This window comes from Pseudophryne corroboree, chromosome 1 (assembly GCF_028390025.1).
Source record: "Pseudophryne corroboree isolate aPseCor3 chromosome 1, aPseCor3.hap2, whole genome shotgun sequence".
Classification (NCBI taxonomy): domain Eukaryota; kingdom Metazoa; phylum Chordata; class Amphibia; order Anura; family Myobatrachidae; genus Pseudophryne; species Pseudophryne corroboree.
In genome coordinates, this window is record NC_086444.1 from 140,060,922 (window position 1) to 140,077,483 (window position 16,562).

A 16,562-nucleotide genomic window follows, 5' to 3' on the forward strand; every position below is an offset into this window, starting at 1 on the left:
CAGACTACTGAGATTTGTTGGTCAGGATCCAGTGTCTGCCACATCAGATACCAGGGATGGTCCTGTTTGCAGATTGCCAATTTCATAGCAGTCCAACATAAACGTAGAGATTACTGGCTAATACTTTGCAGTCACAAAAATAAAGTGTATGTTAACCTATAAAGGTGAACGGACGGTCCATACCCAGTCAGGGCTTTTTAACATGGACATATGGGGCGGCTGATACTTCTTCTAGTATAATATTCCTCTCTTGGTTTTGTCACCTACTTTGAGCAAGTGGTTGAGGTAGGAACAGATAGTCCTCAATGTCCAATGCTGGATGCATGCAAGTGCAGGGAAAGTAAAGAAACTATGTAAAATATTATTTCTGCTGAGAAGCTGAAGTACATGAACATTTAATAAAGGACAAGAAAAATAGATTAGGAAGGTTTTTTTTTCTACTGCTAAGGGCTGTATTCAATACCTGTCGGATCCTTTCTAACGGAAAGGATCCGACAGGACAGTATTCAATGCCGGGCCAAACCCGACAGTGGCAATCCGACTTTTTTTAAAGTCGAATTGACATTGTCGGGAATGGAGCTAAAACCTGTCTGGTTTGGCCGCGCTTCCGACAATACACGCGGATCAGCGGCTGAAGCCGCCGATCTGCGTGCATTCCTACAGCTTGTCGGAAAAAAACGGCCCCCTATTGAATAGGTCGGTAAGTGGCGACCACCCTACCAAATAAAATCTATCTATCTATAATACAGCATAGAATCATTGTCATCCCCTAAAATATTCCAAAGAGAGAGTGAACTAGTTTATCTGATTCATTATTTGACGCTGACATTGCACAATATTTTGTAATTACTATGGGAAGATTACTGACGGCCAAGCTGACCAGCATCTTAAGTGTTCCGTTTCTCTTGGAGAAAATAAATACATATTTCTCTAACGTCCTAGTGGATGCTGGGGACTCCGTCAGGACCATGGGGAATAGCGGCTCCGCAGGAGACAGGGCACAAAAGCAAGCTTTTAGGATCACATGGTGTGTACTGGCTCCTCCCCCTATGACCCTCCTCCAAGCCTCAGTTAGGTTTTTGTGCCCGGCCGAGAAGGGTGCAATCTAGGTGGCTCTCTTAAAGAGTTACTTAGAAAAAGTTTTTAGGTTCTTTATTTTCAGTGAGTCCTGCTGGCAACAGGCTCACTGCATCGAGGGACTTAGGGGAGAGATTTTCAACTCACCTGCGTGCAGGATGGATTGGATTCTTAGGCTACTGGACATAGCTCCAGAGGGAGTCGGAACACAGGGCTCGCCCTGGGGTTCGTCCCGGAGCCGCGCCGCCGACCCCCCTTGCAGACGCTGAAGATGAAGAGGTCCGGAACCAGGCGGCAGAAGACTCTCAGTCTTCATCAGGTAGCGCACAGCACTGCAGCTGTGCGCCATTGTTGTCAGCACACTTCACACAGCGGTCACGGAGGGTGCAGGGCGCTGGGGGGGGGCGCCCTGGGCAGCAATGTATAATACCTGTATGGCGAAAAATACATCACATATAGCCCTTGAGGCTATATGGATGTATTTAACCCCTGCCAGATATCTAAAACTCCGGAGAAGAAGCCCGCCGAAAAGGGGGCGGGGCCTATTCTCCTCAGCACACAGCGCCATTTTCCCTCACAGAAAGGCTGGTGGGAAGGCTCCCATGCTCTCCCCTGCACTGCACTACAGAAACAGGGTTAAAACAGAGAGGGGGGGCACTGATTTGGCGATATGTATATATATTGAAATGCTATAAGGGAGGAACACTTATATAAAGGTTGTCCCTGGATAATTATAGCGTTTTGGTGTGTGCTGGCAAACTCTCCCTCTGTCTCCCCAAAGGGCTAGTGGGTCCTGTCCTCTATCAGAGCATTCCCTATGTGTGTGCTGTATGTCGGTACGTGTGTGTCGACATGTATGAGGAAAATATTGGTGAGGAGGCGGAGCAAATTGCCTGTAATGGTGATGTCACTCTCTAGGGAGTCGACACCGGAATGGATGGCTTATTTATGGAAATTACGTGACAATGTCAACACGCTGCAAGCCGGTTGACGACATGAGCGGGCCGGCGAACAAATTAGTATCTGTCCAGGCGTCTCAAACACCGTCAGGGGCTGTAAAATGCCCATTTACCTCAGTCGGTCGACACAGACCCAGACACGGACACTGATTTCAGTGTCGACGGTGAAGAAACAAACGTATTTTATTTTAGGGCCACACGTTAAGGGCAATGAAGGAGGTGTTACATATTTCTGATACTCCAAGTACCACAAAAAAGGGTATTATGTGTGAGGTGAAAAAACTACCTGTAGTTTTTCCTGAATCAGATAAATTAAATGAAGTGTGTGATGATGCGTGGGTTTCCCCCGATAGAAAATTATTGGCGGTATACCCTTTCCCGCCAGAAGTTAAGGCGCGGTGGGAAACACCCCTCAGGGTGGATAAGGCGCTCACACGCTTATCAGAACAAGTGGCGGTACCATCTACGGATAGGGCCGTACTTAAGGAGCCAGCTGATAGGAGGCTGAAAAATATCCTAAAAAGTATACACACACATGCTGGTGTTATACTGCGACCAGCGATCGCCTCAGCCTGGATGTGCAGAGCTGAGGTGGCTTGGTCGGATTCCCTGACTAAAAATATTGATACCTTTGACAGGGACAGTATTTTATTGACTATAGAGCATTTAAAGGATGCATTTCTATATATGCGAGATGCGCAGAGGGATATTTGCACTCTGGCATCAAGAGTAAATGCGATGTCCATATCTGCAAGAAGATGTTTATGGACACGACAGTGGTCAGGTGATGCAGATTCCAAACGGCACAAAGATGTATTGCTGTATAAAGGGGAGGAGTTATTTGGGGTCGGTCCATGGGACCTGGTGGCCAGGGCAACTGCTGGAAAATCCACCGTTTTTTACCCTAAGTCACATCTCTGCAGAAAAAGACACCGTCTTTTCAGCCTCAGTCCTTTCGTCCCTATAAGAGTCATATCTGCCCAGGGATAGAGGAAAGGGAAGAAGACTGCAGCAGGCAGCCCATTCCCAGGAACAGAAGCCCTCCACCGCTTCTACCAAGTTCTCAGCATGACGCTGGGACCGTACAGGACCCCTGGATCCTACAAGTAGTATCCAAGGGGTACAGATTGGAATGTCGAGAGGTTTCCCCCCTCGCAGGTTCCTGTAGTCTGCTGTACCAATGTCTCCCTCCGACAGGGAGGCAGTATTGAAAACAATTCACAAGCTGTATTCCCAGCAGGTGATAATAAAATTACCCCTCCGACAACAAGGAAAGGGGTATTACTCCACACTATATGGTGGTACTGAAGGCTAGGTGAGACCTATTCTAAATCTGAAAAATTTGAACACTTACAAGGGTTCAAATCCAGATGGAGTCACTCAGAGCAGTGATAGCAAAGAACAAGGGGACTATATGGTGTCCCGGGACATCAGGAATGCTTACCTCCATGTCCCAAAATTTGCCTTTTCTCACCAAGGGTACCTCAGGTTCGTGGTACAGAACTGTCACTATCAGTTTCAAGACGATGCCGTTGGATTGTCCAAGGCAACCCGGGTCCTTACCAAGGTAATGACCGAAAGGAGGATTCGTCTTCAAAGAAAATGGACGACCTCCTGATAAGAACAAGGTCCAGAGAACAGTTGGAGGTCGGAGTAGCACTATCTCAAGTAGTTCTACGACAGCACGGGGGGATTCTAAATATTCCAAAACCGCAGTTGTTCCGACGACACGTCTGCTGGTCCTAGGGATGATTCTGGACACAGTCCAGGAAAAGGTGTTTCTCCCAGAGGAGAAAGCCAGGGAGTTATCCGAGCTAATCGGGATCCTCCTAAAACCAGGAAAAGTGTCAGTGCATCATTGCACAAGAGTCCTGGTAAAAATGGTGGCTTATTACGAAGCGCTTCCATTCGGCAGATTTCACGCAAGAACTCTTCAGTGGGATCTGCTGGACAAATGGTCCGGATCGCATCTTCAGATGCATCAGCGGATAACCCTATATCCAAGGACAAGGGTGTCTCTCCTGTGGTGATTACAGAGTGCTCATCTTCTAGAGGGCCGCAGATTCGGCATTCAGGATTGGATGCTCGTGACCACGGAGGCCAGCCTGAGAGGCTGGGGAGCAGTCACACAAGGAGTGTGATCAAGTCTGGAGAATTCTCTCCACATAAATATACTGGAGCTAAGAGCAAATTTATAATGCTCTAAGCTTAGCAAGACCTCTGCTTCAAGGTCAGCCGGTATTGATCCAGTGGGATAACATCACGGCAGTCGCCCACGTAAACAGAAAGGGCGGCACAAGAAGCAGGAGGGCAGTGGCAAAACTGCAAGGATTTTTCGCTAGGCGGAAAATCATGTGATAGCACTGTCAGCAGTGTTCATTCCGGGAGTGGACGACTGGGAAGCAGACTTCCGCAGCAGGCACGACCTCCACCCGGGAGAGTGGGAACTTCATCGGGAAGTTTTCCGCATGATTGTGAACCGTTGGGAAAGACCAAAGGTGGACATGATGGCGTCCCGCCCGAACAAAAAATGGGACAGGTATTGCGCCAGGTCACGAGACCTTCAGGCGATAGCTGTGGACGTCCTGGTAACACCGTGGGTGTAACAGTCGGTGTATGTATTCCCTCCTCTGCTTCTCATAACCAAGGTATTGAGAATTATAAGACATAGAGGAGTAAGAACTATACTCGTGGCTCCGGATTGGCCAAGAGGGACTTGGTAACCGGAACTTCAAGAGATGCTCACAGAGGACTAATGGCCTCGGGAGCTAAGAAGGGATTTGCTTTCAGCAAGTACCATGTCTGTTCCAAGAGGAACCGTGGCATCGGCCTTTAAGAAAGGACCTGCTCCAGCAGGGACCTTGTCTGTTCCAAGACTTACCGCGACTGCGTTTGACGGCATGGCGGTTGAACGCCGGATCCTAAGGAAAAAGGCATTCCGGAAGAGGTCATACCTACCCTGGTCAAAGCCAGGAAGGAAGTGACCGCACAACGTTATCACCACATGTGGTAAAAATATGTTGCGTGGGTGAGGCCAGGAAGGCCCCACGAAAAAATTTCAACTAGGTCGATTTCTGCACTTCCTGCAAACAGGAGTGTCTAGGAGCCTCAAATTGGGGTCCATTAAGGTTCAAGTTTCGGCCCTATAGATTTTCTTCCAGAAAGAATTGGCTTCAGTTCCTGAAGTCCAGACGTTTGTCAAGGGAGTATTGCATATACAGCCCTTGTGTGCCTCCAGTGGCACCGTGGGATCTCAACGTAGTGTTGGGATTCCTCAAATCATATTGGTTTGAACCACTCAAATCTGTGGATTTGAAATATCTCACATGGAAAGTGACCATGCTGTTGGCCCTGGCCTCGGCCAGGCGATTGTCAAAATTGGCGGCTTTGTCTTACAAAAGCCCATATTTGATTTTCCATTCGGACAGGGCAGAACTGCGGACTCGTCCCCAGTTTCTTCCTAAGGTGGTGTCAGCGTTTCACCTGAAACAACCTATTGTGGTGCCTGCGGCTACTAGGGACTTGGAAGACTCCAAGTTGCTAGACGTTGTCAGGGCCCTGAAAATATATATATATATAATTCCAGGACGGCTGGAGTCAGAAAGTCTGACTTGCTGTTTATATTGTAGGCACCCAAAAAGCTGGGTGCTCCTGCTTCTAAGCAGACTATTGCTCGTTGGATTTGTAGTACAATTCAGCTTGCACATTCTGTGGCAGGCCTGCCACAGCCAAAATCTGTAAATGCCCATTCCACAAGGAAGGTGGGCTCATCTTGGGCGGCTGCCCGAGGGGTCTCGGCTTTACAACTTTGCCGAGCAGCTACTTGGTCAGGGGCAAACACGTTTGCTAAATTCTACAAATTTGATACCCTGGCTGAGGAGGACCTGGAGTTCTCTCATTCGGTGCTGCAGAGTCATCCGCACTCTCCCGCCCGTTTGGGAGCTTTGGTATAATCCCCATGGTCCTGACGGAGTCCCCAGCATCCACTAGGACGTTAGAGAAAATAAGATTTTACTTACCGATAAATCTATTTCTCATAGTCCGTAGTGGATGCTGGGCGCCCATCCCAAGTGCGGATTGTCTGCATTACTTGTACATAGTTATTGTTACAAAAAAATCGGGTTATTATTGTTGTGAGCCATCTTTTTTAGAGGCTACTTCATTGTTATCATACTGTTAACTGGGTTCAAATCACAAGTTGTACGGTGTGATTGGTGTGGCTGGTATGAGTCTTACCCGGGATTCAAGATCCTTCCTTATTGTGTACGCTCGTCCGGGCACAGTACCTAACTGAGGCTTGGAGGAGGGTCATAGGGGGAGGAGCCAGTACACACCATGTGATCCTAAAAGCTTGCTTTTGTGCCCTGTCTCCTGCGGAGCCGCTATTCCCCATGGTCCTGACGGAGTCCCCAGCATCCACTACGGACTATGAGAAATAGATTTATCGGTAAGTAAAATCTTATTTTTAGAAGACTACTTCCCCAAATGCACGCTTATACTTCTAAAACTTATTTTCCTGAAGCAGACCCTTGCTTTCTGCTTTAGCGACAGTAACCTACAGTATGGAGCAGCACTGTCAGCTGTTGCGGGAACACCACTTGCCCCTGATGACTATGGAAAGTCCCACCATCTGCAGACCTCATCACTCACGTAAAATCTGCATACAGCACTTGTGCTGAGCTTTCCAAGAGTCAAATACTTCCCCAGTATAAAATTGGGTTTTGTTCCAGCTCAGACATTTTAAATCCATATAGCGGTCCATGGCAATGTAAAACACTAGCTTCTGATGCTTTTTTACTTTGATTTGGAATTTTTCCATTTTAGCTGCCAAGGAATTTAGAAAAGTTTGTTGGAAGCGTGTTCCTGCCATGAAGGATTACGTAGAAATTCCAGTCTCAATGAATGTTATCAGCAAAAAGATGAGTGGGAGGAAGTAATAGTTTGTTTTCGTTTTCACTTATGTTATCAGGCCATCTCCACATAACCTTGTTTGCTTGGGATGAAGGCAGGAGGTTAGAGCGAAGGATAAGTGGCCCAGCAAACCAATTAGTGTATACAATTAATTTCACATTTCATCTTGTCTGCTCAAGCCAAAGATAAACAGCTCAACCTCAGAATGTCAAGAACATTGTGAAACAGGTTGAAGGGAATGGGGCTGTTGGCAGTATATAGTGTTCTGCAAACTCTCGGCAAAGGTTCTGTTTGTCTTTCAGCAATGTAAGAGGACACAAACATACACTAAGTGGAACTTTGTCACATACTCTTCTACTACTGAAATGTTAAAGGGAAAATGTCTGGTTTCTAAGCAGCGTCTGTGCCTACTTTATGTTTTATAAGTATATCCTAAAACATGTAGACATTGCACATGACCTTGGCAAAACCATGTTGCAATGCGGGTGGGGCAGGTTTCATTGCAGGTGGGGCAGATTCAAAATGTGCAGAGATTTAGATTTGGGAGGGGCGTGTCCAAACTCAAGTGTAAACAACAAGGTAAAAATAAAGCTGTGTGACATTTACGGTAAAAAATATCTAAAAAGATGAATAAATGTATTTGCACCACTTGCAGTGCAGCAGGGTTTCTCCAGTTGGTAATTTACGTACCTTTTTTTTTCTTCTTCCCCTTCTGGAGCCATAGTGAGCAAAACCAATTTTATATATAGAAGGACTTTTGTGGCATTGAAAGGACGGAACGGTACTGTGCATCCAAACTGCCTGGGGTTAGAATAATGGCATTTTGATAATTTAGCCAATGGGGAGGGAGGACCACCCATGTCTGCTAAACGTTATATAGATAAATACAACCTGTACCATTGGCGGCACTTACAGTTTTCTGATATGACACAATTGTACAACCTGTGTCTTTTTTTCCCAATGTTTCATGCACATTTTTTTTCATTTAATTTTTTTTAAATAGATTGGAAACTGGAAAAACGCCACGGTTTTGTTCCTGCATTCTAACAAACTGGAGTCTCTTCCAGAGGAGATGGGAGACATGCAGAAACTCAAGGTCATTAATTTGAGTGACAACAAGTGAGTAATGCACACATATTGGTGTATTTGTATAAAATGTAGATTTTTTTAAATCCTGACACAAGTGTAAAGTCTGATTTTTTTTTCAGGCTCTCTTTGACTTTCCATAAATATACAGTACTGGTAACTTCCCACAAAGTGGACATGTGTTCACACATTTTCAGACTATAGGGAAAATCTTTAATGTTTGCTTTAGGAAAATGTCGTGTCTGCATTACTTGTATGTTGCCAGGCCATCTGCACAGTAGTTATGTGAGCGCTTTCTGGGATCTGTGCGTCCTGCCTCTCACAGCTAGCAGGAGATCTGCTCCGTGATAGAGAAGCTCTTACTCTCAGATGTTGTGCAGTTTTCTAGCTGCACAGCCCTGTCATACTCATGTCTTCTTTGGCTCTTTAAAAGGTGCCCAATATTATTCTGATTAATAGATTGCTATTGGCCTGTATGTGTGAGCATTTTACTATCACACTGGTCCCAGTAAGGATAAGAGATCATGCTGTCCATCTAAATGACCATTCAGTTCTGCTACATGGATGAATTGGTCAAGGCTCTGGTTTTCAGGTACAGCACCGGATCTGCATGTCCAGCATTCGTAGCTCGTACGCTTCTCTTCACATAAAAAGAGACGTCGTTCCAATTAGTTCCAAAATTGAAATGTCAACAATCTTTTGCTTTTAATGTATGTATAATTTTGTGGGTAGATTTATGTATGAAGCTGAGTGTGTAAGTGACGTTCGTCTGTCATGATATTTGCTATATAAGAGCTACTAATTTTTAAACCTACAGTATAGGATGTAAATGATTGATTTCCTGTAAAGCTGATGTTGGGATGCTGCAACAGCCGCACTTCATCCGCAAAACATTATTAGAAAAAAATCTTTGTCAACTGTATTTGTTGTATTGTTGTTTTTCTACAGACTGAAGAACCTGCCCTTTACTTTCACAAGACTGCAGCAGCTCACTGCAATGTGGCTGTCAGATAATCAGGTAGGGATACACTTTACTGGCAGTGACCTTTATGGGCTTTCACTGTGGTTCTCTGTCATTGCGGAGTCTCCGAAATGACCTGTAGCTGAATGACAGAATTACTGTGGAGTAGAGAAAGCTCTGTGTATGCTGGTGACAGTAGTTTGCTCGGGAATGTATTGCATGCGCTGGTCGTAGGTGGTTATGCATTTATGCATATCAGAACACAATTGTTCATTTGTTCACAATACATAGGGTTCTAGCATTTTGCTGGAATTTTCTTTCTTCCAAGTACATTAGTTCAAAAAGCTTGTGGAATCTCACTTCCCCATCCCCTGTGAGGGACGCCTTATGTACACGTGGAACTAGAAAATGGTTACACGTTACCTGTAATCCTGGATCCACGCTTTCATTTAATTGCTGGAAGGCCAGTTGGAGGGACCAGGAACAATACAGATTGTTAGCTGACCACAAAATGACTGCATTCAAAGTGATCGCAATGGGAAGGGAATTCAGTTCAGTCTGAAGTGCTGCCGGGTATATATCTGACTTGAATGCCAATTTTGTGTCCAGGTAACAATCTTCCTTGGATATAGGTGGAAAAACTACTGCACTAGAATTATAATGTATATGGGTTAGAGTATACTAACCCCTTCAAAACTCACAATAGTAGTGGTGATATGATCTAATTGAAAAAAGAAATGGTTCTCAAGCTCCAAAACAATTGAGGTTCTCCAGGTCTCCTCACAGAATCACAAGTGAAATAATTGGTTCCACTTGTGGATCTAATAAAACGTGTCCGTGAAAACGAGAACTGTTTGGAGTCCTCAGGACCAAGTTTGAGAACTTCTGTAAGAAATGAAGAAGTGGGTGCAACCATAGACAGGAGGTAAACACATTACAGTTTTTCTGTGAGATTGCCATTTGTTCCTGGTCCCTCCACATGGGATTCCAGCAGTCAAATAACTGCACAGGTATCAGCCAGTTAAGACTAGACCTGGTAAAGAAGATTCCATGCGCATCTCTGTAGAGTGCAATATGCAATCAACCCTGTGTTCAGTAATGATTTAATCAATTTCTGCAACATCTTTTGATGAATGTTCCCCTTTCTGTCTGTATTGGTACCGTGATTGCAGTAATGCCTTACCAGAATGTGATACACACTGAAATATTATAGTAATAATCATACATTGTCATGCTCTGACATTTAGTGAATGTGTTTGTTTCAGTCCAAGCCGCTCATCCCGCTGCAGAAGGAGACTGATCAGGATACACAGAAAATGGTCTTAACCAACTATATGTTCCCGCAACAGCCAAGGACAGATGACCGTAAGGAAAATCAAATGACTGTTTTCTTATTACAGGAGACAGGCCAGCAAATACTGTTACTGTGTTTCTGGCATGTGGCACTACTTGATTTTGGTGGGGTAAGGGGTGGGGACGGACGACGACATATAGCTAATGATTGATGTTTTTATCACATTGCCTATGACGGAAAGACCATACTGTATTTTGAGAGTGCTTGAATGTTAGAGAAGAGAAAGGAAGGTGTTGGAATCAAAGGTGACCCCCAATTTGATTCCAACAACAGTTGTATTCATGAAGTTTGTATGTTCTTTCAAAATTGATTGCAACCATCAGCAATGTGTCTTCTGAATGGTATATGGTTGATGAGATAAATTAATTAGTGTTTCCATATAAATGAGGATGAGTTAGAAGTAAAAAAGAAGCTATAACTGATTATACAGTTACGTGTTTGTGGTGGTGCTTAGAAGAGGATAGTGAAAGTAAATGGGAGGAAGTTAAAGTTGGGTTTGTTAGCCTACAGATGGCACTGACCTGCAACACTGCTGATTCTATTCCTAGGAGAGGTGTAAATAAGAGGGGTAACAGCATTGCTGATCCCTGTCGCACATAGACCAGTGATAGAACCACGCAGCGTCATTTGACTGCACCGTTGATTTAGAGGATGAAAATGAGCTGCACTGGGAACTTTTAGTTCATATTAGGGAGAAGAGCTCCATTAATTATCAGCAATAGTTAAAGTGGACAATGGGCAAGTTTTTATGTGTAGATTTGTTCTTGTTCTGTTAGGTGAACGTACTGTACTCACAAACTGCTGGGCATGTTTCGTGCTGAAGCTGTCCTGGCAGTGTGTTTTTTTGTTCTGGGATAACAATCTGCTGCATTAGATCTCCCTGTCACAGAGGATGGAATGTTAGATGTTTACCTTGCAGATTAATCGTTCCTCTGCAAACGGGCAGCAGGGAACGGGGACCAGGCAGTCTTCTGTTCCTTTATTAATCCATATTTTGGCTTGTGCCCAGTGTAGGTGCAAATTTTCCACTGACCACATTTATTTATTTATCTACTTCTTTATTTATCTGTTTATTTTCTTTGTGTGTGTGTATGTATGTGTGTATATGTATATATATTTATAAATTAGACATATAGATATAGTTTTATGTATAGTATATTAGATAGAACACATATATTCATTCAGAGCTTCTTTTTTTTTGGCTTCCATTCTTACCAGGAACATAACTGCAATCGGTATTGTTACGTGTCACATGCATCAACAGAACTGTACTTGCTCTTTTAGTCTGTTTTACTTCTGGAAATGATTTCTCAGCAAATGGAAAATTTGCATATTTAAGTATATAAAATTTAGAAACACGTTGACCAATTATTGGTTTTTAGCTACCACCATGATGACACCTCTAATTTATTCTATGGTTTTATTCCATAGAAAACTGTTAAAATTAGTTGTTGTTTTTTTAAAGTTAAACGTGTAATTTAAGTCAATATAGTTATATTGCTTAAGGGACTTAAATGCTGGGTGATCACATTTCTGGAAATGTATTACATAAAACTTAGAATGACAAAAGAAAAGTTGCCTCTGCAGATAATAAAAGGTAGCTCTTATTCCATTTCTGCCAGTTTGGAGACACTGCACCCCTGGGGTATAGAGGGCAGACCAGTATTCACATTATATTGTGCACAAAGTCTATACTGGACCTGCAATGGAGGGTTTCATATTTAGGAGCCAAGCTGGAAGTAACATTCAATTTGGGTTTAAGTTAGACTAGATTTAGGCTTGTTATTGATCCTGTCTTTTCTCAGATAGGTCTGTACACACGGTGAGATAAATCTGTGAGATTTTGACTATATAGTCAAAATCTTATGAAAAGTTAGTGCATATCTCATGGTGCTAGGCAGCTTGCGATACAGATTCGATCCTAATGCTCGCTCCCGTGGGGTCGGTATCGTAAGGCCAGATAGACTGTGCAGGCAAGTCAATCTTGACTATCTAGTGTACAATCTAGTACAAAGTATAGTCAAAATTGGCACTTAGCCAAAATCGTACATAGACAAAATCTCAAGCACAGATAGTCAAAATCTGTAATATCTGGGCTCTGGGGGATTCAAGGGAAATCGCATAGTCAAAATCCAACATAGCAGGGATCTCACCGTGTGTACACACCCTAACACCTTGAGATATGCACTAACTTTTCATAAGATTTTGACTATATAGACAAAATCTTACAGATTTATCTCATCGTGTGTACACACCTTTAGGTAGGGGCATTCAATGTGCGGCCCTCCAACTGTTGTACACATCCCAACATATCCTGCCACAGTTTTGCTATTGAGGCATATTAAAACTGTGGCAGGGCCTGCTGGGATGTGTAGTTCCCTAGTAGCTGGAGGGCCGCCTGTTCAATACCGTCGTCTACAGGCTATCATACCTAGGGGATAATCTTCCTTGTCATGCAGAATACAACATGGAGGGAAATTTGGTTTTTCCTTTTAGTCTTTAAGCATTTTCTCTGACGTCCTAAGTGGATGCTGGGACTCCGTAAGGACCATGGGGAATAGCGGCTCCGCAGGAGACTGGGCACAACTAAAGAAAGCTTTAGGACTACCTGGTGTGCACTGGCTCCTCCCACTATGACCCTCCTCCAGACCTCAGTTAGAATCCTGTGCCCGGCTGAGCTGGATGCACACTAGGGGCTCTCCTGAGCTCCTAGAGAGAAAGTATATTTTAGGTTTTTTATTTTACAGTGAGATCTGCTGGCAACAGACTCACTGCAGCGAGGGACTAAGGGGAGAAGAAGCGAACCTACCTAACTGGTGGTAGCTTGGGCTTCTTAGGCTACTGGACACCATTAGCTCCAGAGGGATCGACCGCATGGAACCGGCCATTGATGTTCGGTCCCAGAGCCGCGCCGCCGGCCCCCTTACAGAGCCAGAAGCAAGAGAGTCCGGAAAATCGGCGGCAGAAGACATCAGTCTTCACCAAGGTAGCGCACAGCACTGCAGCTGTGCGCCATTGCTCCTCATACACACTTCATACTCCGGTCACTGAGGGTGCAGGGCGCTGGGGGGGGGCGCCCTGAGCAGCAATAAAAACACCTTGGCTGGCAAATATATCACAATATATAGCCCCAGAGGCTATATATGTGATAAATACACCTGCCAGAATCCATAAAAAAGCGGGAGAAAAGTCAGCGAAAAAGGGGCGGAGCTATCTCCCTCAGCACACTGGCGCCATTTTCTCTTCACAGTGCAGGTGGAAGATAGCTCCCCAGGCTCTCCCCTGTAGTTTTCAGGCTCAAAGGGTTAAAAAGAGAGGGGGGGCACTAAATTTAGGCGCAATATTGTTTATACAAGCAGCTATTGGGGGAAAAATCACTCAGTTATAGTGTTAATCCCTGCATTATATAGCGCTCTGGTGTGTGCTGGCATACTCTCTCTCTGTCTCCCCAAAGGACTTTGTGGGGTCCTGTCCTCAGTCAGAGCATTCCCTGTGTGTGTTCTGTGTGTCGGTACGGCTGTGTCGACATGTGGGATGAGGAAGGTTACGTGGAGCAGAGGCCGATAAATGGGATGTCGTCCCCTGTGGGGCCGACACCAGAGTGGATGGATAGGTGGAAGGTATTAACCGACAATGTCAACTCCTTACAAGGCTGGATGACGTAAAACAGCTGTGGGACAGCCGGCTTCTCAGCCCGCGCCTGCCCAGGCGTCTCAAAGGCCATCAGGGGCTCAAAAAAGCGCCCGTTACCTCAGATGGCAGACACAGATGTCGACACGGAGTCTGACTCCAGTGTCGACGAGGTTGAGACATATACACAATCCACTTGGAACATCCGTTACATGATCTCGGCAATGAAAAATGTGTTACGCATTTCTGACATGAACCCAAGTACCACATAAAAGGGGTTTTATTTTTGGGGAGAAAAAGCAGCCAGTGTTTTGTTCCCCCATCAGATGAATGAATGAAGTGTGTAAAGTAGCGTGGGTTCCCCCAATAAGAAACTGGTAATTTCTAAAAAGTTACTGATGGCGTACCCTTTCCCGCCAGAGGATAGGTCACGTTGGGAGATATCCCTTAGGGTGTATAAGGCGCTCACACGTTTGTCAAAAAAGGTGGCACTGCCGTCTTAGGATACGGCCACCTTGAAGGAGCCTGCTGATAAAAAACAGGAGGCTATCCTGAAGTCTGTATATACACACTCAGGTTATATACTGAGACCTGCAATTGCCTCAGCATAAATAGTGCTGCTGCAGCGTGGTCTGATACCCTGTCAGATAATATTAATACTCTAAGGCAGGGATAATAGTTTGCTAACATAGAGCATATTAAAGACGTTGTCTTATATATAAAGGATGCACAGAGGGATATTTGCCGGCTGGCATCCAGAATAAATGCAATGTCCATTCTGCCAGGAGGGTATTAGAAACCCGGCAGTGGACAGGTGATGCTGCCTATAAAAGGCACATGGAGATTCTGCCTTATAAGGGTGAGGAATTGTTTGGGGATGGTCTCTGGGACCTCGTATCCACAGCAACAGCTGGGAAGAAATTTTTTTTTACCTCAGGTTTCCTCACAGCCTAAGAAAGCACCGTATTTTCAGGTACAGTCCTTTCGGCTTCAGAAAAGCAAGCGGGTCAAAGGCGCTTCCTTTCTGCACAGAGACAAGGGAAGAAGGAAAAAGCTGCACCAGCAGCCAGTTCCCAGGATCAAAAATCTTCCCCCGCTTCCTCTGAGTCCACCGCTTGACGTTGGGGCTCCACAGGTGGAGACAGGTGCGGTAGGGGCGCGTCTTGGGAACTTCAGGGACCAGTGGGTTTGCCCACAGGTGGATCCCTAGGTTCTTCAAATAGTATCACAGGGATACAGGCTGGAGTTCGAGGCGACTCCCCCTCGCCGTTACCTCACCTCAGCCTTGCCTGCTGCCCTCGGAGAAAGGTAGTACTGGCGGCAATTCACAAGCTGCACCTCCAGCAGGTGAAATCAAGGTACCCCTCCTTCAACAAGGCCGGGGTTACTATTCCAAAATGTTGTGGTACCGAAACCAGACTGTTCGGTGAGACCCATTCTAAAATTGAAAGCCTTGAACACTTATATACGAAGGTTCAAGTTCGAAATGGAATCGCTCAGGGCGATTATTGCAAGCCTGGAGAATTTCATGGTATCACTGGACATCAAGGATGCTTACCTGCATGTCCCTATTTACCCTCTTCACCAGGAATACCTCAAAATTGTGGTACAGGATTGTCATTACCAATTCCAGACGTTGCCGTTGGTCTGTCCCCGGCACCGAGGGTATTTACCAAGGTAATGGCCGAAATAATTATCCCGTACTTGGACGATTTCCTTATAAAGGCGAGGTCCAGGGAGCAGTTGTTCGGCGGAGTAGCACTATCTCGGGAAGTGCTACAACAGCACGGCTGGATACTGAATATCCAAAGTCGCAGCTGGTTCCTACGACGCGTCTACTGTTCCCGAGTATGGTTCTGGACACAGAACAGGATAAAAAGGGTTTCTCCCGGAGGAGAAGTCCAAGGAGTTGTCGTCTCTAGACAGAGACCTCCTAATACGTATACAGGTGTCGGTGCATCAATGCACGCGAGCCCTGGGAAGGATGGTAGCTTCTTACGAAGAAATTCCATTCGCCAGGTCCCATACAAGGATTTTCCAGTGGGATCTGTTGGACATGTGGTCCGGGTCGCATCTTCAGATGCATCGGCGGATAACCCTGTCTCCAAGGGCCAGGGTGTCGCTGTTGTGGTGGCTGCAGAGTGCTCATCTTCTAGGGGGCCGCAGATTCGGCATACAGGACTGGGTCCTGGTGACCACGGATGCCAGCCTTCGAGGCTGGGGTGCAGTCACACAGGGAAGAAACTTCCAAGGCTATGGAAAAGTCAGGAGACTTCCCTACACATAAATATTCTGGAAGTAAGGGCCATTTACAATGCCCTAAGTCAGGCTAGGCCCCTGCTTCAACACCGGCCGGTGCTGATCCAGTCAGACAACATCACGGCGGTCGCTCATGTAAACGACAGGGCGGCACAAGAAGCAGGATGGCGATGGCAGAAGCCACAAGGATTCTCCGATGGGCGGAAAATCATGTGTTAGCACTGTCAGCAGTGTTCATTCCCGGAGTGGACAACTGAGAAGCAGACTTTCTCAGAAGACACGACCTCCACCCGGGAGAGTGGGGACTTCATCCAGAAGTCTTCCA

General features: G+C 45.5%; 1 protein-coding gene across 9 annotated transcripts in view; it reads left to right on the plus strand.

The window, feature by feature from the left end:
• The window catches only part of ERBIN (erbb2 interacting protein), a 369,988-nt gene that overhangs the window by 288,093 nt on the left and 65,333 nt on the right, over window positions 1-16,562 (plus strand). For all 9 annotated transcript variants that reach the window (XM_063963251.1, XM_063963289.1, XM_063963271.1 and 6 more), the window contains 3 exons: window positions 7,951-8,066; window positions 8,982-9,051; window positions 10,260-10,359. In XM_063963251.1, the coding sequence (XP_063819321.1) occupies window positions 7,951-8,066; window positions 8,982-9,051; window positions 10,260-10,359 (286 nt within the window). The remainder of the gene's footprint in view (window positions 1-7,950; window positions 8,067-8,981; window positions 9,052-10,259; window positions 10,360-16,562) is intronic.